At 38.1% G+C, this 23,271-nt stretch overlaps 1 protein-coding gene across 1 annotated transcript in view; it reads left to right on the top strand.

Annotated features, from left to right (window-relative positions):
• Positions 1-23,271, top strand: part of INTS4 (integrator complex subunit 4) — a 107,013-nt gene that overhangs the window by 18,738 nt on the left and 65,004 nt on the right. The window contains exon 4 of the mRNA XM_068976518.1: positions 9,350-9,456. Coding sequence (XP_068832619.1) covers positions 9,350-9,456 — 107 coding nt within the window. The remainder of the gene's footprint in view (positions 1-9,349; positions 9,457-23,271) is intronic.

The following is a 23,271-nucleotide window of genomic DNA, read 5'->3' as shown; positions in this document are numbered from 1 at the left end:
CAACTCGGCAGGGACTTCCTGGTGACTCAGTGGTAAAGGACCTGCCTTTACCAGCAGAGATGCAGGAGGCACAGATTTGATCTCTGGGTCGGGAAGATCCCCTGGAGAAGGGAATGGCTGCCCACTTCAGTACTTTTGTCTGGAGAATCCCATGCATGGAAGAGTCTGGTGGACTACAGTTCATGGGGTTGCAAAGAGTCAGACATGACTGAGCAACTAAGTAGACACAGCCACACCCACACCCTCACACACCCTCCTGGTCATGGAGTCCTCCACCATTTAGTTCCTATAAAAGCAGAAACTAAAGCAGTCTTTAGTTCCCAAGTCTCATATGTTGTTGCCTTTTCTATTTCTTCCTTGTTGATGTATACTAAACGTCTCAGTGTTTAGGTGAAAAGGAAAACTGTTTCACCATAAGAATTTTTTTATTATGTTTGTCTTGTTTTATTTATGTACAAGATTTTCTAATAGAGTTAGTTCTCATTGCTTTGATACTTATTCTGAAATTAAAAATCTTTTGCTGCTGTTACTGAAAATATTTTAGTTTTGTTTGAATTGGTCATAGTTTCAAAAAATAGTTTTATTTCAGTTTAGGGTATCCATATTTAAACAAATATGATTATTTAAATATTGGACAACAGTTTATTCTATAAACTTAAGAGGTTATGAGAATAATAAAGGGCCAGGGAACTTAAGAGATAATCTAAATTCACTTATTGTACAACTAATGATACAAATATAAGTGGCCCATTGGTTGAAAATATTTTTTGTAGAAACAACTTTATATTTAAATTTTAGTTGTATTGAATTTTGACCCAAGACTTATAATTCATAGAAAACAATCAAAATACCTTAAAGACTTTTTTTGACATTTATTGAAAGGCCAATGTAATGATATTAAGGGAAAAATTTAAAAATATTTCTACTGCTACCATACAACTATTTGTTTTACATATTACCTTTTACTTACTTAAGTTGTATATGGTTATACTTACAGTGAGTGTATTATCTTTTAGTATATTTACTTAACATTATAATTTTCCCATCTTTATACTAATCAGTTCAGTTCAGTTCAGTCTCTCAGTCGTGTCCGACTCTTTGCGACCCCATGAATCACAGTATGCCAGACCTCCCTGTCCATCACCAACTCCCGGAGTTCATGCAAACTCATGTCCATTGAGTCGGTGATGCCATCCAGCCATCTCATCCTCTGTCGTCCCCTTCTCCTCCTGCCCCCAATCCCTCCCAGCATCAGGGTCTTTTCCAATGAGTCAACTCTTTGCATGAGGTGGCCAAAGTATTGCAATTTCAGCTTTAACATCAGTCCTTCCAATGAACACCCAGGACTGATCTCCTTTAGAATGGACTGGGTGGATCTCCTTGCAGTCCAAGAGATTCTCAAGAGTCTTCTCCAACACCACAGTTCAAAAGCATCAATTCTTTGGCACTCAGCTTTCTTCACAGTCCAACTCTCACATCCATACATGACCACTGGAAAAACCATAGCCTTGACTAGATGGACCTTTGTTGGCAAAGTAATGTTTCTGCTTTTCAATATGCTATCTAGGTTGATCATAACTTTCCTTCCAAGGAGTAAGCATCTTTTAATTTCATGGCTGCAGTCACCATCTGCAGTGATTTTGGAGCCCCCCCAAAATAAAGTCTGACACTGTTTCCACTGTTTCCCCATCTATTTCCCATGAAGTGATGGGACCAGATGCCCTGATCTTCGTTTTCTGAATGTTTAGCTTTAAGCCAACTTTTTCACTCTCCTCTTTCACTTTTATCAAGAGACTTTTTAGTTCCTCTTCACTTTCTGCCATAAGGGTGGTGTTATTGGCATAACTGAGGTTATTGATATTTCTCCCAGCAATCTTGATTTTATACATTACTTTCATAAAAATTAGGGTGTTGATAATATATTAAATATTTCTTTGCTCTTATAGATAGTGGCAAAAAAATATTTCTTTTGAAAGCACCAAAGCAATTACATCGCCTCAATATCCTTTTTTCCCTGGAAAGATCTTATTTGAGCTATACTTGGAAGAATTTCTTACTTATTGATTGCAGATTTCATAGAGTCTTAGACTGTTTGAGATATGAATGGCCTTATAGTGATCATCTTGTCTAATTGCTTCATTCAGCAGATGACAAGACTGTTAAGTTCCAGAGAGATGAAATGAGTTGAAGTGAGTTGGTCTAGCTAAAAGTCGTAGCAGAATTGAGAACTTAGTGCGTTGCTCTTTCTTATGGACTACAGTTTAACTAAAAACACTTTACCTCTGATACAGAAACATTACAAGAGAGACTTAATTTTAAATCAGAACTCATTCTAGCCAAATTATGCAGTATTCATGGAAATAGCTGTTTTACTTTTTTAAAGTATTCTAATGTTTCTTATTTAATTGTCTGTAAGAGATCTGGTCTAGGACTCTTCTTGGTTTCCTGTTCCTGGCCCACCTAGATTCATAGAAGATAGAATTGGAAGGGATCGTTAGTTTCATCTAGTTCAAGCCCTTTATTTCAAGGCTGAGGAAGATGAACTCAGGGGAATTAAAGTGACTGCTGAAGTCACTTTGTATTTGCGGCTTGAAATTAAGAGTTTCCCGATTATCAGTCTTAATATAAAATCCAAGACTGTGGTCTGCACCTTGGACCAGAAGTCTTTAAGTTCATCAAATGCATGAATTTTATAACTCTTTGGCAAGCATTGCTTCTCTAGTACATGCTACACCACTAATGATAACGTCAAGCTTGTTTTAGAGGAGGTATAATTAACATAGTGTGGGAGCAGAGGAGAGAATGGGATCAGTGCTGACTGGTGAGCTCTAGAAAGGCTTAGTGAAAAGATAGCTTTGGAAAGTCCAAATCCTCCAAATTTGGGGAAGAGTGGTACCAAGAAAGAATATGATGATAGAAGATAGAAGACTGGCAAAGTATAAGAGATGTTTGAAGAACTAAGTTGTTTGAGAGCTCGATAGGAAGGAAATAAGGGGCTTTTGGAAGAAAAACATTGGTAAAATATTCTGAAGCCAAAGCGTAGTAGTCTTGAGTGCTGAGGATTTTAAATGTTATTTTGTAGGCAGTGAGTACCTAGTTCTCCTTGAACAAGGCATGAAGTGATCAAGTCTAGTTTTATAAGGATAATTTAGTGGTTGTGTGGAATTTGCTTTGATGAACTGGGTGGTTTAGAGAAGAAATGTGGAGGATTCATTTATTCTTGTGGTGATGTCCATCTAACCTGAACTTACAATGTAGGCCTGGAACTCAGCGGAGAGACTGGGATTTAAGATTTAGATTAGATTTGTGATTTATTAGAGGCAAGAGTTAAGTTCAGAAAGGTCTAGTCATCTTTTTATGGTTGTCATGCAAAATCATCTTTTTTAAGAAATAAATTTTAGAGCAGTATGGTGGTGGTGATTTCTTCGCCTCTCTTCTATTTGCTCTTATTACCTTCTTTTCTCTTTGTGACCTCTTTCATATTGGAGACTTGCCTTTCGTTTTTTAATCTATTCAACTTAAAAAAATTCTTATATTCTTATTGAAATATAGTTGATTTACAGTGTTTTGCTTGTTTTGTTTTTTCATGTTACTTATTTGACTGGGCTGGATCTTGGTCGCTGCCCGCAGAATCTTCAGTCTTTGTTGAGGCATATGACATCTTTTAGTTGCAGCATGTGGGATTTAGTTCCCTGACGAGTGGTTGAACCAGGCCCCCTGCTTTGAAAGCATAGAGGACCACCAGGGAAGTCCCCTACAATGTTGTGTTTATGGAGACTTTTCTTAATGATACTTGGCTTTGCATTGAAGTTTAGGATGAAGCACTAAAAAGCTGATTGAGAGTTCTTTGTGAATGAATGGGGCTTGTCAGCTGGTAGGCTCCACTCTAACATGATCCTCTGTGTCTATGGAGGACTTAGATAGTAGTGACTTCTGCTGTTTTTTGTGGGCCTGTCAACTTTTGACTTTCCTGCTGGGAAGACAGATGCCTGACTGCCATGCATTTTTTAGCCAAAGCAGCCGAAGAGTGCTAGGGAGGGATCCTCATTTTCAGTATGTTGATTATCTCTTAATCTTTTTATTATCAGTTCAGTTCAGTCCCTCAGTCATGTCCAACACTTTGCAATCCCATGGACTACAGGATGTCAGGCCTACCTGTCCATCACCAACTCCCAGAGCTCACTCAAACTCAGGTCCATTAAGTCAGTGATGCTATCCAACCATTTCATCCTCTGTTGTCCCCTTCTCCTCCTGCCACCAATCCCTCCCAGCATCAGGGTCTTTTCAAATGAGTCAGTTCTTCACGTCAGGTGGCCAAAGTATTGTAGTTTCAGCATCAGTCCTTCCAATGACAATTCAGGACTGATTTCCTTTAGGACAGACTGGTTGGATCTCCTTGCAGTACAGGGGACTCTCAAGAGTCTTTGCCAATACCACAATTCAAAAGCATTAATTCTTCTGCACTCAGCTTTCTTTATAAACTCTCACGTCCATACATGACTACCGGTAAAACCATAGCTTTGACTAGACAGACCTTTGTTGGCAAAGTAATGTCTCTGCTTTTCAGTATGCTGTCTAGGTTGGTCATAGCTTTTCTTCCAAGGACAAGTGTCTTTTAAGGAGCCTCAAAAAATAAAGACTCACTGTTTCCATTATTTCCCCATCTATTTGGCATGAAGTAATGGGACCAGATGCCATGGTCTTAGTTCTCTGAATGTTAACTTTTAAGCCAGCTTTTTCACTCTCCTCTTTTACTTTCATCAAGAGGCTCTTTAGTTCTTCTTCACTTTCTGCCATAGGGTGGTATCATCTGCATATCTGAGATGACATTATTGATATTTCTCCCAGCAATCTTGATTGCAGCTTGTGCTTCATCCAGCCTGGCATTTCTCATGATGTACTTTGCATAGAAGTTAAATAAGCAGGGTGACAATATACAGCCTTGACATACTCCTTTCCCGATTTGGAACCAGTCTGTTGTTCCACATCCAGTTCTAACTGTTGCTTCTTGACCTGCATATAGATTTCTCAGGAGGCAGATAAGGTGGTCTGGTATTCCCATCTCTTCAGAATTTTCCACAGTTCATTGTGATCCACACAGGTCAAAGGCTTTGGCTTAGTCAGTAAAGCAGAAGATGTTTTTGTGGAACTCTCTTGGTTTTTCAACGATCCAGCAGATGTTGGCAATTTGATCTCTGGTTCCTCTGCCTTTTCTAAATCCAGCTTGAACATCTGAAGTTCATGGTTCATGTACTGTTGAAGCCTGGCTTGGAGAATTTTGAGTATTACTTTAATAGTGTATGAGATGAGTGCAGTTGTGTGATAGTTTGAGCATTCTTTGCCATTGTGTTTCTTAGGGATTGAAATGAAAACTGACCTTTTCCAGTCCTGTGGCCACTGTTGAGTTTTCCTAATATGCTGGCATATTGAGTGTAGCACTTTCACAGCATCATCTTTCAGGATTTGAAATAGCTCAACTGGAATGCCATCACCTCCACTAGCTTTGTTCGTAGGGATACTTCCTAAGGCCCATTTGACTTCACATTCCAGGATGTCTGCTCTAGGTGAGTGATCACACCATCGTGATTATCTGGGTTGTGAAGATCTTTTTTGTACAGTTCTTCTGTGTATTCTTGCCACCTCTTCTTAATATCTTCTGCTTCTCTTAGGTCCTTACCATTTCTATCCTTTATTGTGCCCATCTTTGAATGAAATGTTCCCTTGGCATCTCTAATTTTCTGGAAGACATCTCTAGTCTTTCCCATTCTATTGTTTTCCTCTATTTCTTTGCACTGATCACTGAGAAAGGCTTTCTTATCTCTCCTTGCTATTCTTTGGAACTGTGCATTCAAATGGGTATATCTTTCCTTTTCCCCTTTGCCTTTCACTTCTCTTCTTTTCATAGTTATTTGTAAGATCTCCTCAGACAACCATTTTGCATTTCTTTTTCTTGGGGATGGTCTTGATCCCTGTCTCCTGTACAATGTCACAAACCTCCGTCCATAGTTCTTCAGGCACTGTGTCTATCAGATCTAATCCCTTGGATTTGTTTTTCACTTCCACTGTATAATCGTAAGGAATTAGATTTAGGTCATACCTGAATGGTCTCGTGGCTTTCCTTACTTTCTTCAATTTAAGTCTGAATTTAGCAATAAGGAGCTCATGATCTGAGCCACAGTCAGCTCCTGGTTTTGTTTTTGCTGACTGTATAGAGCTTCTCCATCTTTGACTGCAAAGAATATAATCAGTCTGATTTTGGTATTGACCATCTGGTGATGTCCATGTGTAGAGTCTTCTCTTGTGTTGTTGGAGGAGGGTGCTTATTGTGACCAGTGTGTTCTCTCGGCAAAACTCTGTTAGCCTTTGCCCTGCGTCTTTGTGTATCCAAGGCCAAATTTGCCTGTTACTCTGGATGTTTCTTGACTTCCTACTTTTGCATTCCAGTCCCCTATAATGAAAAGGACATCTTTTTTGGGTGTTAATTTAAGAAGGCCTTTTAGGTCTCCATAGAAGTCTTCAACTTCAGCTTCTTCAGCATTACTGGTAGGGGCGTAGACTTGGATTACTGTGATATTGAATGATTTGCCTTGGAAATGAACAGAGATCATTCTGTTGTTTTTGAGATTGCATTCAAGTACTGCATTTTAGACTGTTTTGTTGACTATGATGGCTACTCCATTTCTTCTAAGGGATTCTTGTCCACAGTAGTAGATAAAATGGTCTTCTGAGTTAAATTCACCCATGCCAGTCCATTTTAGTTCGCTGACTCCTAAAATCCCTATGTTCATTCTTGCCTCTCCTGTTTGACCACTTCTAATTTGCCTTGATTCATGGACCTAACGTTCCAGGTTTCTATGCAGTATTGCTGTTTATAGCATCGGACTTTACTTCCATCACCAGTCACATCCACAACTGGTTGTTGTTTTTGCTTTGGCTCCATCTCTTCATTCTTTCTGGAGTTATTTCTCCACTAATCTCCAGTAGCATATTGGGCACCTACCAACCTGGGGAGTTCATCTTTCAGTGTCTAATCTTTTTGCCTTTTCATACTGTTTATGGGGTTCTAGAGGCAAGAATAGTGAAGTCCCTTCTCCAGTGGGCCACGTTTTGTCAGTACTCTCCACCATGACCCGTCCATCTCGGGTAGTCCTACATGGCATGGCTCATAGTTTCATTCAGTTAGACAAGGCTGTGGTCCATGTGGTCAGATTTGTTATATTTATATTTATTATATATTATCTTTATTATATTTCCTTCCTTTCCTCACCTAGCATCTGCCAGATTAGATCCTTTCTGTCCTAATTTTTAGAGAAAAAAACTCTACTTGAGTGGTTGATTAGCCAGTTGTATAGCATAGGGAAGGAGGTGGAGGTCCAGCTACTTTTTATAGAAACTTTAAACAAATCCATGCCTCACTCCATTTTGGGGTGTTTTATGGTTGTGTTTTTTTCTTTTCTTTTAAATCTATGATTCCTGAATCTTGCTTGCATATGGCTGGAATTTCTTTGCTCTGTTGTGACGCTCTCCTCAGTAGGCATTTAGATTAGATTTCTCAGTTTTCCATAGACTTTTTCATTTGCTTGCCATCTCTGAAAAATTTGTTGACTTTTCTCATCTGCTTACTATTCTGTTTTCTTAGTCCTTGTACGTTTATACTTTTAAAGTTTCTTTATATGTTAATGAGGTTTTAAGAAAGAGTTAGTGATAAACAGAGGTGTTCAATCTAGTGTGTCTTACTGGAAGTGTTTTTAAGTGGTGGTTTTTCCCAGTGTTTTATAAACTCTTTTTTTTAAGCTTTAGTTGTTTATATATCATTCTCATTTTTGACATTTGTTTCACATCTGTATTATGGATTTCTTAATGTTTTTCTTAAGTGGACAGTTATTTTTTTAGTTAAAAAAATTAATTTAAGGAGACTATATTAGTAATAGTAAAAGGAAATTAATGTCATCAATGTAGTAACTATATTTTTTATTTTGTTCTTTCAAATATAATCATGCATACCTCGAGATATTGCAGATTCTCTTCCAGATGATCACAGTAAATTAAATATTGCAGTAAAGCGAGTCACCCGAGTTGTTGATTTCCCAGTGCAAATAAAAGCAATGTCTATACTATACTATAGTTTATTGTGTGCAGTAGCATTATGTCTAAAGAGAATGTACTACCTTAATACTGTACTGATAAAAAATGTTAACCATAATCTGAGCCTTTAGCAAGTAGTAATCTTTTTGCAATAGTAACATCAAAAATCATTGACCACAAATCACCATAACAAATATGATAATAAAAATTTGACATTCTGCAAGAATTACCAAAAGGTGACAGAAACGTGGAGTGAGCAATGCTGTTGAAAAATGGTGTAGAAGACCTGCTTAATAAGCAGGATTGAGGCAAACCTTCAATTTATAAGAAATACAGTATAGTATCTACAAAGTGCAGTAAAATGAAGCACAATAAAACAAAGTATGTCTGTACAAGGTTATTAACATAAAAATGATTTTCTGCATGCCTCCTAGATCCTCTTGTATACCACTAGCATAGAACCATAGAACCATATTTTGAAACAAAGAAGAGAATCTGGTTAAGGTGATTAATAGTGATTTACTTGGAATTGTCTGTTTGCTCATTTATTAAGCATCCGTTGAGCATGTAATGAGGCATGCTAGATTCTGAGAATACAAAGGTGAATAAAACATAGTCCTTGCCCTTAAGGATCTTTCAGTTTCGTGGTTTTGTCTGATATGCAAATAAGTATCATAAAATTACAGTTTATGTAAAGGGTTCAGTGGAAGCATGAACGAAGAAATGGTCAATATTTCTAGGGGAAGAGCGAAAAGCACCATACAGAAGGTGACATTTCAAGATTAGGAGGTGCTCTCTGGGGAGTTAAGAATGAAGCAGGATGTAGATGAAAGCATTCTAGGTAAGGAAGGGGGCCTGAGCAAAGATAGGGGGACATGGGATCATAAGTAATTGGGAAAAAGGAGGATAGGGAAACCTGAAAGAGATGAGGCTAATAGATAAAGTAGGGAGGACTAGGCATCGTGGAGGGACTAGTATGTATATATGTCCTGCTAAGGAATTTAGACTTTATTTTGAAGGCAGTGAAAAGCCTTTGAATTAGTCAAGCACTGAGCGTTTTTGGAGCACTATGTCACATCCTGAGGAGGACTCAAATTTTTAGACATGATCCTTTTAGGAACTTAGCTTTTAGTTGAGGAGAATCAAGAATCAAACAGCAGACTCAGTTGACAAAAATCTGCGTTCTTTATACCCAAGTAAATTTAGTTTCTATAGCAATCTCCTTTTGAAATTCTAAAACCTAACTTTCCATCTTCCTTTCTAGAGTCTCATCAAGTCCTTGCTCAACTGTTGGACACTTTGCTTGCAATTGGCACTAAACTCCCAGAGAATCAAGCTATCCAGATGCGATTAGTTGATGTAGCCTGCAAGGTAAGAATATAATGGTTAGACACAGGGTTGCTTCTTTATTGAACAGTTTTGCATTATCTGGAGAAATGATACGAGCTGTCAGATCTGCTCACCTTCATCCTAAGGCTATAACTGAGAATTGCCAAAGACTCTTAAATGGCTTTAAGAACTGCTTCATGTTTTGTTTGTTTCTTGATGTTGGATTAGGAATAAAGTTGAATAACTTGTTATAAAATGAACTTCCTCACTGTGCCAAAAGAAACGAAAATAATTATAGGAACTACCATGTATTCCATGCCTAACATATGCTCTCTGCTTATTATGGTACTATTTTTTACTTTTTTGAAAGAAAAGTAATTTTATTCCTATGGTGTATGCTCATTGTTAAAAACAAAATTAACTAATGCAGAAATAAAATAAGTGACAGCCACTCCATCTTTCCCTCCTAGACCCTCTTCTCAGGCATAACACCTGCCAACAGTTTAGAATTATGATACTTTCATTTGTTCCTCATAGTCCTTTAGGAGAGTGCTGTTATATCTCTTTTACTAAGGTGGCAATTGAGGTTGAAGGAGTTTAGTTTGTCCAAGTTTTCATACTTAGGAAGTTGCAGAACCAGGGCATAAACTCTTCTCTGATTCCAAAGCCAAATTCTTTTTAATTTGGAACTTTTAATTAGCTTTCTTTTGTGCATAGCACCAGCTCCTAAACCTTGTAGAATTGGGTTTACTTTTAGTCTTTTTGATAAATTTGTTTTGAGAATATAAGGAGACAAATACATTTGAATTGTGGAAGGCTTACAGTCATGGAATTAGAAAACTATTTCTGAGCCCCAGGAAAGAGTATTTCATTTATATTAATAAATAATAACAACAACAAAAAAAACCCCCACAACACTTTGAGAAGTACAGTATTAAAAGCTTAAGTGGGAGAAAACTAGGGAATACATGTTTGAGAGAGTAAGTACATCTTCCATGTGAGAGAATATATGTATCTGGGAGGTTGTGCTTATGAGAGAGGTGTTTTACTCAGTGGATTATTCTGCTTGAAGCAATAGTTTCTTAAATTGTTCTAAAGAAATCCTTTATTATAAAAATTTATACTCATGGAAATTTGGAAAGAAGTATAAAGAAAGAACTACACTCATAATTCGCTGCTGCTGCTGCTGCTGCTCCTAAGTTGCTTCAGTCGTGTCCGACTCTGTGTGACCCCACAGACGGCAGCCCACCAGGCCCCGCCGTCCCTGGGATTCTCCAGGCAAGAACACTGGAGTGGGTTGCCATTTCCTTCTCATAATTCACTACGTAAAGGCAACCATTATTATTAGCCTTTTGATGTATCCGTTCTGATTTTTTTTCTGTATACAGATTGTTTGCTTTTCTTTTTCCACATATAGCTATAATCATATTCTATATTCAGTTTTGCTTTTTGACTAACATAACAAGTATTTTCTTTATACTGTAAATGTTTTATAAATGTTTTTAATGGATGCATGATATTTTGTCCAGTAATCAAGCCATAGTTTGTCCTAACCATTCTCTTATTAGTGGACATTTATATTGTAGCCATTTTAAAAAATAGTAAATAATACCACACAGTGAATATGATTAGTCTAAAGTATTTCCTGATTTCCTAAACATACATTGTCACAGTAGAATTACTGGATGAAAGCATTTAAAATTTTTGTGTTTTTTTAAGGCTTTTGATACTTTTGACAAATTGTTTTCTACAATATTCTAGTTTAAGCCTATCCACAGTATATGAGAGTGCATAATTTCACATAGTATTCTAGCATTTGGATATTAATGTTTCAAGGCAAGATGTAAACCTATTAATTTTGTAAGAAGGAAATGGTATTTCATTAAAAAAATTTTCCTATTTCTTCTTCATTTGTATGTCCTGTCTTCAGTTCACTTCAGTTCATTTGCTCAGTCGACCCCATGGCCTAAAGCACGCCAGGCCTCCCTGTTCATCACCAACTCCTGGCGTTTACTCAAACTCGTGTCCATTGAGTCGGTGATGCCATCCAACCATCTCATCCTCTGTCTTCCCCTTCTCCTCTCGCCTCCAATCTTTCCCAGCATCAGGGTCTTTTCAAATGAGTCAGTTCTTATCAGGTGGCCAAAGTATTGGAGTTTCAGCTTCAACATCAGTCCTTCCAATAAATATTCAGGACTGATTTCCTTTAGGATGGACTGGTTGGATCTCCTTGCTGTCCAAGGGACTCTCAAGAGTCTTCTCCAACACCACAGTTCAAAATCATCAACTCTTCAGCACTCAGCTTTCTTTATAGTCCAACTCTCACATCCCTGCATGACTACTGGAAAAACCATAGCTTTGACTAGAGAGACCTTTGTTGGCAAAGTAATATCTCTGCTTTTTAATATGCTGTCTAGGTTGGTCATAGCTTTTCTTCCAAGGAATAAGCATCTGTTAATTTCATGGCTGCAATCACCATTTGCAGTGATTTTGGAGCCCCCCAAAATAAAGACTCACTGTTTCCATTATTTCCCCATCTATTTGTCATGAAGTGATAGGACCAGATGCCATGATCTTAGTTTTCTGAATGTTGAGCTTTAAGCCAACTTTTTCACTCTCTTCTTTCACTTTCATCAAGAGGCTCTTTAGTTCCTCTTCACTTTCTGCCATAAGGGTGCTGTCATCTGCATATCTGAGGTTATTGATATTTCTCCTGGCAGTCTTGATTCCAGCTTGTGCTTCATCCAGCCTGGCATTGCTCATGATGTACTCTGCATAGAAGTTAAATAAGCAGGGTGACAATATACAGCTTTGACATACTCCTTTCCCGATTTGGAACCAGTCTATTGTTCCATCTCCAGTTCTAACTTTTGCTTCTTGACCTGCGTACAGATTTCTTAGGAGACTGATCAGGTGGTCTGGTATTCCCATCTCTTTAAGAATTTTCCACAGTTTGTTGTGATCCACACAGTCAGAGGCTTTGGTGTAGTCAGTAAAGCAGATGTTTTTTCTGGAACTCTCATGCTTTTTCGATGATCCAAGGATGCTGGCAATTTGATCTCTGATTCTGTCTTGGGAATGAACTTTTCATGTTCTTCTCTAGCTTTTCATATGGATTTTTTGTGCATTTCTTCACATTTGTAGAGGCTCATTAACTGGGTAGAAATTTGAACTATTTGGAAATGGCATATCTGCCACAAGCTTTTGCAAATTCAAGTAAATAAAGGCTGTCTATGATTCATAGCTATAGTTACTGTTTCTATTGCTTAATGCTATTTTGTCTGTGATTTTTGTCATACAATGATCTTTGAGATATGACTCACATTAAAATAACATTCTCCCTTTTAATAGAAATAATGCAGAGTATGTTTGCCAGCTACAATGGAATTAAATTAGATGAGTAACAGAAAAAAATTAGGAAAACCACAAATATGTGGAAGTTAAACAACATGCTCATATTTAACCAATGAATCAGAGAGGAAATCAGCAGGTAAATTAGAAAATACTTTGAGGTGAATGAATAAAGACACTGCGTACCAAAACTGGGCTGCAGCTACTGCATGCTTAGAGGGAAATTTATAGCAATTAGTGTCCATAGTAAAAAAGAAGAAAGATCTCATTTCAGTACCTTATTCTTTTACCTAAGATGCTGCATAAAGAAGAACTCATTAAATATAAAAGCATGCAGAAGGGAGGAAATAAGAAAGACTAGAGTGGAAATTAATGAAATCAAGAGTAGAAAAACTGTAGAGAAAAATCAAAGAAGCAAAAGCTTGTTCTTTGTAAAGATCAATAAAAGTGAGAAACCTTTTATTTTTGGAAAGGAAAAAAAGAAGGCTCAAAGTACTAGGATCATAAATGAAAAGAGGCTATTTCTGCTGACCTGACAGAAATGAAAAGGATTATAAAAAAATACTGTGAACAATTTATGCCAATAAGTTAGATAATTTACGTAAAATGAACAAATTCCTACTAATTCCTACAAAGATAAGAACTGCGAAAACTATCTCAAGAAGGAGTAGACAATCCAAATATACTTATAACAAGTAATAAAATTAGTAATGAAAATAAAAAACTTACCTACAAAGAGAAGTTCAGGCCCAGATGGCTTTGAATCAAACGTTTTAAATAAGAATACATACCAATTCTTCACAGATTTTCCTAAGAAGTAGAAGAGAAGCAACATTTTATGAGGCTGCTGATTTTATGAGGCTAGTATAACCTTAGTACCAAAACCAAACAGACATTTTAAGAAAAGCCAGGTATGTTCTAGAGAACTTATTGGACAAGAAGCCAGTTAGGATGTTATTGCACTGGGCTTCCCTTGTGGCTCAGATAGTAAAGGATGTCGTTGTAGCCTACATGAAAGGTTATAGAAGTTTGAATTAAAGTGATGGAAAGATATGGACAGATTTGAGAAATATTTAGGAAGGAAGATTGCAGGACTTGATAATTGGTTGAGCATGGAGGGACGGTGAAGGAATTGCTGAAGGTATTTCCTGTTTCTAGCTTATGTGCCAGATTAGATGATGGTGCCTTTCACTCAGAGAATTCTGGGAAAGCATTTGGTTGGGTGTGGGACAAAGTCCAAATAACCCAACAATTTCAAACTTACTAAAAAAAATTATGAAAATAGGACAAGAGATTTCCATGTACCCTTCTTTTTGATTCATCAGTCATTAACATTCTCCCGCATTTGCTTTATCATTCTCTATGTTGGGGGCTTCCCTGTTAGCTCAGTTGGTAAAGAATCCAGCTGCAATGAGGGAGACCTGGGTTTGATCCCTGAGTTGGGAAGATCCCCTGGAGAAGGGAAAGGCTACCCACTCCAGTGTTCTGGCCTGGAGAATTCCAAAGACTGAATGAATAGTCCATGGGGTCGCAAAGAGTTGGACACGACTGAGCAACTTTCACTTTCACTCTCTCTATGTATTACCGAACCATTTAAGAATAAATTGCAGACATTATGCTTCTTTTCTACTAAATACTTAAATTTTTATTTCTTAAGAAGGAGGAAATCATTTTTATAAATCCAGTTTTCAAAATCAGGAAATTTAACTCTGGATTTTGTCTTTTTTTTTGACTGCGTGGTCTGTGGGAGCTTAGTTCCCCAACCAGGGATTGAACTCATGCACCCTGCAGTGGAAACATGGAGTCCTATACTGGACTGCCAGGAAATTCCCAGTAAATTTAACTTTGACATAATGCTAATCTGTAGTAGTATTAGACTTTGTTCAAATTCTACCTGTCTTTTATATTACGTTTTATATAAATTTTTCTTTCCTGGTCCAGAATCACACATTGCATTTAGTTTTCATGTCCCTGTTTTCTTTAATCTGGAAAGGTCCCTCAGGCTGTCTTTGTCTTTTATGGGCTTAACTTGAAGAGTATAGGCTGTTTACTTTATAGAATGTCTTTTTTTTTTTTTTAAGTTTTGGCTGCACTGGGTCTTCATTGCTGTGTGTGGGCTTTCTCCAGTTGCAGCTTTCAGGCTCTAGAGGGCAGACTCAGTAGTTGTGGCACACAGGCTTAGCTGCTGCACAGCATGTAAGATCTTCCCAGACCAGGAATCAAACTGGTGTCCCTTGCACTGCAAGGCGGATTCTTAACCGCTGGACCACCAGGAAATCCCTAGAATGTCTTTCAATCTGGATTTATCTGGTATTTCCTCTGTTTAGATTCAAATTATACGTTTTGGTGGGAATAATATGTAAATAATACTGTGTCCTTCTCAGTGCATCATATCATAAGGCACACATGAGGTCTGACTCATCATTGGTGTTAACTTTGATACTTGATTAGGGTAGTGTCTGCCGGGTTTTTCATTGTAGAGTTGTTATTTCCTACTGTGATTAGTGAGTAATTTGTGGGGAGATACTCTTGAGATAATGTAAAAACTATTAATAAATCTTGCTGAGTCATTTATAACTCTGATTATTGCAAAATGGTGATATTATAATGCTGTTATTCCATCATATTTTTTACTTGTCATGCTATTGTAAGAAAGTTTTCCTTCCCTCTCTTTCCTTCCCTCCCTTCTTATCAATGTCCTAATTTATTCAAAATATTATAATCTATTCTGTCATTATTTTTTTAAGTTCATATTGTTCCTTTGTATATTTTTAAAATATGAGATATAAATCTGTCATATTTTTTGTTTCATAGTAGGAAGAAAGTCATGCTTTTGGGTATTCTTAGCATCTTAAAATTCATCTCTGTCAGTAATTATTCTGTCAGTAATCCTTTGAGGTACTGTGTGCTGTGTTATACTTAGTCACTCAGTCGTGTTTGACTCTTTGCAACCCTACGGACTGTAGCCCACCAGGCTCCTCTGTCCATAGGATTCCCCAGGCAAGAATACTGGAGTGGGTTGCCGTGCCCTCCTCCAGGGATCTTCCTAACCCAAGGATTGAACCCGGGTCTCCCACATTGCAGGCGAATTCTCTACCGTCTGAGCCACTAAGGAAGCCTAAGAGTACTGGAGTGGGTAGCCTATCCCTTCTCCAGGGAATCTTCCTGACCCAGGAGTCAAACAGGGGGCATTGCAGACAGATTCTTCACCAGCTGAGCTATTGTACAGCTAATCCTCATTTGATAGATGATGAGATTTAAATTTGGCCAGGAAATTACTAAATCTTTTCTTCTGTAGAATCTGCATAACTGAAATTGGAGGTCTTCTACTTTCTTCTTTGTGAAGATTTTTCTAGGGAATAAATATCTTGTCATTTTTTGTATATATGGCTTCCTTGGAGCCTAGTTTAATTCTTTGTTTCTCTTTTTCTATCTCACCTCTTCTGGTCTCTCTGTTTCTTTTTTGTTCCTTTAATTCTTTGGCAAAAGTACATTAAGCTCTTAAGGCAGCAGAAACATGGCAGCATTTTAACATTTATCAAATACCACCTGAGCAAATATTATGTGTTCTTTTGTTAGGAGAGGTTGTCTCAGAATAATTTCCATTGCTTGGTATGTTAAATTTTTATCTGTGCTTAATCCATGTTAATGGGAATTCCTTGATGGTCCACTGGTTAAAACTCAACGCTTTCACCATTGTGGCCCAGCTTCAATCCCTGGTTGGGTACTAAGATATCATAAGCTGTGCAGTGCTCAGCAACACCCCTCCCCCAAAAAAAGGAAAGAAAAAAAAAAATCCATATTGAAACTGAATGAGCCAGTAAGTTATTTTTGTCTTATTTAACCTCATTCTTGGATTTTCTTGACATACTTAATTATTGATTTTTTTTATTCTTTAACAGTAGTTTTAAACTGATTGGTTTAGCTTATTTTTGACATGGATTAGTCTTATTGGGGATGTGGTTTGCTTACTCCATTAATACAGAAATGATGGTGTTTTAATGGCCTAGGTATAGCACCAAAATAGCATCATCTGGAGAGTAGGCACTAGGCATCTATTAGTGATGATATCCGTGATGTAAGTAGTGACCTGTGGGGGAAGGATATCATAAAACTAATTGCTGCCCTAAGGGTGTGATTTAGACTTACCGTTTCTTTGAGGCTAACATTCAGTGTGCAGTAACAGGCTAGTTATGCGTCAGTGTTGCCTTGGTTACCTTAATAGGAACTAGAAGACTTTAGTTTGTTGTTTGAAAATCAAATAAAGTATTTGTAATGATGGTAGCAACCTTTTAGGTGATGGTGATTCAGTTGACAGTTCAGTTATGACAAATGATGCTTCCATACTAAATAAAAATAGTTTATTTAAAAAATAAGCAACATTGCTGTATTAACTGTGACAGTGTCGCTGTCAGCTTCATATCTGGAAATTTCTCTTAACTTCTCAGTTTCAGTGTGTCATTTTGTTGGATAAGTTTGAGCATTGTGAACACTTAAGAGTGTTTATGTTTCACACTTCTTTAACCTAAATAACTTGGAGACATGAATTAACTCTGATCTCAAATGTTCTATTGAATCATTTTTATAAGGAGACAGTCCCTCTGTGAGAGCCCCACCCCTCTGCACCTACACTTGCTTACTGGATTTCCTTTGTTCTCTCCTCTGAGTAAGCCTACCTGCCCAGCCCACCGTCTCATAGAACATAGCTTCTGTGAGAATGTCCAGGTCCCATTTAGTTCAGGAGTCTTCTCCTAGAGCATCTGATGTGAACCATTAACAGATGCTCAGTACCTTTCTGGACAGATTGCCCCCTTGTTAGACAGCTATCGCTAGAAGATTCATGCTTGTGTATTCCAGATCAGCAGGCCTGTTTCATCCAGGTGGCCCACTTTTACCTCTGGCACGTCTCTGTTTTCTTTTTTTTTTTTGCCACCTTTTCCCCACCTGCTTCCTTTTTCTTAAGCAGGCTGGGTTTGTTTTAATTTTGGCTGCACTGCGTTTTTGTTGTTGTATTCAGGCTTTCTCTAGTGGCGCGCAACTTCTTACTTCTGGTTGTGGTGTGTGGGCTTCTCGTTGTGGTGGCTTCTCTTGTTGCAGAGCGTGGCCTCTAGGCAGGCTCTGTAGTTGCAGCATGCAGGCCCTAGAGTGTGTAGGCTTCAGTAGTTACGGCACGTGGGCTCAGTAGTTGCGGTGTGTGGGCCCTGGAGTGTAGACTCAGTGGTTGTAGTGCATGGCCTTAGTTGCCTCGCGGCATGTGGAATCTTCCTGGACCAGGTATCAAACCCATGTCCCCTGCATTGACAGATGGATTCTTTCTTTTTTTAATTGTTTATATGGTTGTGTTGGGTCTTAGTTGAGGCAGCTGGGGTGTTTTTGTTGCAGCATGAGGAACCTATCCTGTGATGTCTGCTCTTGGTAGTTGTGGTGCACGGGCTTAATTCCCCCTCAGTGTGTGGAATCTTATTCAGGGATCGAACCCACGTCCTTTGCATTGCAAGGTAGATTCTTAACCATGGAACCACCAGAGAAGTACAATTATTCCTTCTTTATAAATGAGGAAACTTAGACTTTTGAGAGGTCCAGTGACTTGATCAGTGTTACACATCTAGAGTCAGACTGAAATTGGAAGCTGTGTCTTTTTTTTTCAATTTATATATATTTTATAATATGGAAAATTTCAAATTATTCTTTGCAGTTTTTGGTGTTATTTGCAGTTTTTGACAGTTATTTTTATTTTGCAATCTTTTTCATCTGTTTTTTCCCTCACTTTCTGTTGTAGTCTGCTGTAGTATTTTAAAGTAAATCCCTGATATGTTGTTTAAATCATACATAGTTCAGTATGTATCTCTAACTAATAATAACTGATATTTTTAAATATAGCCTATTCCACATCATCTCATACCAATTCATGTTAAAATTTTCTTAACTGCATTAAATATCTTTTTATAGGTTTTTCTTGGTTTAGCATATATTTGGAGTCTCTTAAATTTCTTTTAATCAATATCAGTGCCCCATTTTTTTTTCTTTAAATACCACAGTTTTGTTGATGAAACCAGATTTTTGGTCTTGTCGAATATCCTACGTTCTGGATTTGATTGCTTACTTTTGACATAAATGTTGACAGTGGGAACCCCTACAGATTGGTTTCTTTGTCTTTTTGATCTAACTCAACTAGTCCTTGATATTTTCTTGCTTTTTGGCGCAGCATGTCCCAGCTTCTTCTGAGATTATTTCTTGCCTAGTTTTGAGACTAGTCATTTCACTAAAGTCAGTTGCTCTAGTTCCTGTTACTGCATTATGCAAATAGTTTATTTCAGTAGCCGTGGAATGATGAGAAGTGCTAAAAAAGATGGACAGTACTAAGTGTTGGCAGAGCTGTGTCATATCTGGGACATTTACATATGACTGGTGAAAGTGTAAATTAGTTAAATTAGTACAATCACTTTGGAATAGTATTTGGCAGTATCTTCTTAAGCTGAACATAATACATTTTCTGTGACCCAGCAATTTCACTTCCAACTGTGTATTCAACAGAAATGTGAAAAAGTATACCAGAAACCACATTCAAGAATAATTATAGTAACATTATATTTAGAATAACCCAAAACTGGAAATAGCCCAAATATCTATCAACAGTAGAAAGGACAAATGGATTATGGTGTATACACAAATGGAATACTTTATAGTCATGAGAATGAATCAGTCATTGCTATGTGCCATACTATGGATGATTCTCACCAACATAATAGTAAGCAAAGGAAGCATAGCACTATTTGATTTTACAAATTATAAAAATAGGCAAAATTTTGTGTTAGAAGTCAAGATAATGATTACTTTAGTTGTTTTTTTAATATTGCATTAGTTTATCTCAATATTATAATTGATTTACAGTATTATATTAGTTTCAGGTATACAACACAGTGATTCAATATTTTTATAGTTGGTTGTTGCTGTTCAGTCACTAAATCGTGTCTGACTGACTGTGACCCCATGTGAACTGTGGCACACCAGGCTGGCTTCCTTGTCCTTCGCCATCTTCTAGAATTTGCTCAAACTCATGTCCATTGAATCAGTGATGCCATCCAACCATCTCTTCCTATGTCATACCCTTCTCCTGCCCTTAGTCTTTCCCAGCATCAGGGTCTTTCCCAATGAGTCAGCTCTTTGCATCAGGTGGTCAAAGTATTGGAGCTTCAGCTTTAGCATCAGTCCTTCCAATGAATATTCAGGACTAATTTCCTTTAGGATGGACTGGTTGGATCTCCTTACAGTCCAAGGGACTCTCAAGAGTCTTCTCCAGCACCAGAGTTCAAAAGCATCAATTCTTCGGTGCTCAGCTTTCTTTATAGTCCAACCCTCACATCCATACATGACTACTGGAAAAACCATAGCTTTGACTATAGGGACCTTTGTTGGCAAAGTGATGTCTCTGCTTTTTAATATGCTGTCTAGGTTTGTCATAGCTTTTCTTCCAGGGAGCAAGCAGCTTCTAATTTCATGGCTGCAGTTACTGTCAACAGTGGTTTTGGAACCCAAGAAAATAAAATCTGTTACCTTTTTCACTTCCCCCCCTTCTGTTTGCCATAAAGTGATGGATGCCATGATCTTAGTTTTTTGAATGTTGAATTTTAAGCCAGCTTTTTCACTCTCCTTTTTCACCCTCATCAAGAGGCTCCTTAGTTCCTCTTCACTTTCTGCCATTAGAGTGGTATCATCTGTATATCTGAGTTTGTTAATATTTCTCCTGGCTATCTTGATTCCAGCTTGTGAGTCATCTAGCCTGGCATTTTGCATGATGTACTCTGCATATAAGTTCAATAAGCAAGGTGATAGTACACAGCCTTGATGTATTTCTTTCCCAATTTTAAACCAATCTATTGTTCCATGTCCAGTCTTAACTGTTGCTTCTTGTCCTGCAGTTTCTCAGGAGACAAGTAAGGTGGTCAGGTATCCCCATCTCTTTAAGAATTTTCCATAGTTTGTTGTGATCCATACAAAGGCTTTAGTGTAGTCAATGAACCAGAAGTAGATTTTATTTTTCTTAATTCCCTTGCTTGTTCTGTATCCAACTAATATTGGCAACATGGTCTCTAATTCTTTTGCCTTTCCTAAATCCAGCTTAAACGTCTGGAAGTTCTTGGTTCATATACTTTTGAAGCCTTGCTTGAAGGATTTTGAATATTACCTTGCCTAGCATGTGAAATGAGTGCAGTTGTATGGTAGTTTGAACATTCTTTGGCATTGCCTTTCTTTGGGATTGCAGTGAGAATTGACCTTTTCCAGTCCTGTGGCCACTGCTGAGTTTTCCAAATTTGCTGGCATATTGAGTGCAACACTTTTACAGCATCATCTTTTAGGATTTCAAATAACTCAGCTGGAATTCCATCACCTCCACTAGCTTTGTTCGTAGTGATGCTTCCAAAGGCCCACTTGACTTCAGACTCCAGGATGTCTGGTCTAGATGTGTGACCACACCATAGTGGTTATGGAGGTCATTAAGACCTTTTTTGTGAAGTTCTTCTGTGTATTTTTGCCACCTCTTCTTAATCTCTTCTGCTTCTGTTGTGTGTGTTCATGCTAAGTCGCTTCAGTTGGGTCTGACTCTTTGCAACCCCATGGATTGTAACCCCCCAAGCTCCTCTGTCCATGGAATTTCCTAGGCAAGAATACTGGAGTGGGTTGCCATGCCCTCCTCCAGGGGATCTTCCCGACCCAGGAATTGAACCAGCATCTCTTATGTTTCCTGCATCGGCAGGCAGATTCTTTACCAGTAGCCCTATCTGGGAAGCCCCCTTCTTTTGTTAGTTATCCTTATATTATATTTGGCTTCCCTGGTATCTCACCTGGTAAAGAATTCACCTGCAATGCAGAAGACCCGGTTTGATTCCTGGGTCAGGAAGATTCACTGGAGAAGGGAACGGCTACCCACTCCAGTATCCTGGCCTGGAGAATTCCATGGACTGTATAGTCCATGGGGTTGCCAAAAGTTAGACATGACTGAGCGACTTTCACTGTATCTCTGCAGCTTATTCGTTTTTTTACATAGTAGTTCATACTCTTAATCCCATACTCCTATTTTGCTTCTCCTTTTCTTCCCATTGAGTCCCACTAATTTGCTCTCTGTATCTGTAAGTCTGTTTCTGTTTTGTTATATTCATTTGTTTTTTTTAGATTTCATTATAAGCAATAATATCCAATATTTGTCTTTCTCTGTGTGACTTATTTCACTAAGCATAATACCCTCGAAGATCATCCATGTTGTTGTTGCAAATGGCAAAATTTTGTTCTTTCTTCAGTTCAGTTCAGTCGCTCAGTCATGTCCGACTCTTTGCGACCCCATGAGTCGCAGCACTCCAGGCCTCCCTGTCCATCACCAACTCCTGGAGTTCACTCAGACTCACGTCCATCGAGTCAGTGATGCCATCCAGCCATCTCATATTCGGTCGTCCCCTTCTCCTCCTGCCCCCAATCCCTCCCAGCATCAGAGTCTTTTCCAATGAGTCAACTCATTGCATGAGGTGGAGTTTCAGCTTTAGCATCATTCCTTCCAAAGAAATCCAGGGCTGATCTCCTTCAGATTGGATTGGTTGGATCTCCTTGCTGTCCAAGGGACTCTCAAGAGTCTTCTCCAACACCACAGTTCAAAAACATCAATTCTTCAGCGCTCAGCCTTCTTCACAGTCCAACTCTCACTTCCATACATGACCACAGGAAAAACTATAGCCTTGACTAGACAGACCTTATTCGGCAAAGTAATGTCTCTGCTTTTGAATATGCTATCTAGGTTGGTCATAGCTTTTCTTCCAAGGAGTCAGCGTCTTTTAATTTCATGGCTGCAATCACCATCTGCAGTGATTTTGGAGCCCCCCCAAAATAAAGTCTGACACTGTTTCCACTGTTTCCCCATCTATTTCCCATGAAATGGTGGGACCAGATGCCATGATCTTCGTTTTCTGAATGTTGAGCTTTAAGCCAACTTTTTCACTCTCCTCTTTCACTTTCATCAAGAGGCTTTTTAGTTCCTCTTCACTTTCTGCCATAAGAGTGGTGTCATCTGCATATCTGAGGTTATAGATATTTCTCCCAGCAATCTTGATTCCAGCTTGTGTTTCTTCCAGTCCAGTGTTTTCTCACGATGTACTCTGCATATAAGTTAAATAAGCAGGGTGACAATATACAGCCTTGATGTACTCGTTTTCCTACTTGGAACCAATCTGTCCCATTGTGTGCATATGTGTTTGTGTGTATTCATTGTGTGTGTATATGTGTGCACACAGACACATGCACTAGGTCTTCTTTTTCCATTTTTCTGTTTGTGGACACTTGGAATGCTTCCATATCTTGGCTTTTGTAACTAATGCTGCTATGAACATTGGATGCATGTGTCTTTTCCAAGATGTGTTTTTACCCAGGAGTGGAATCGCTGGATCATACAGTAGTTCTATTTTTAATTTTTTGAAAAATACTGTTTTCCATAGTGGGTGCGCCAATTTTCATTCGCACCAA

The sequence above is a fragment of the Capricornis sumatraensis genome, chromosome 8 (assembly GCF_032405125.1).
Source record: "Capricornis sumatraensis isolate serow.1 chromosome 8, serow.2, whole genome shotgun sequence".
In the NCBI taxonomy this organism is placed as follows: Eukaryota; Metazoa; Chordata; class Mammalia; order Artiodactyla; family Bovidae; genus Capricornis; species Capricornis sumatraensis.
This window is presented reverse-complemented; position numbering and strand designations above follow the sequence as displayed.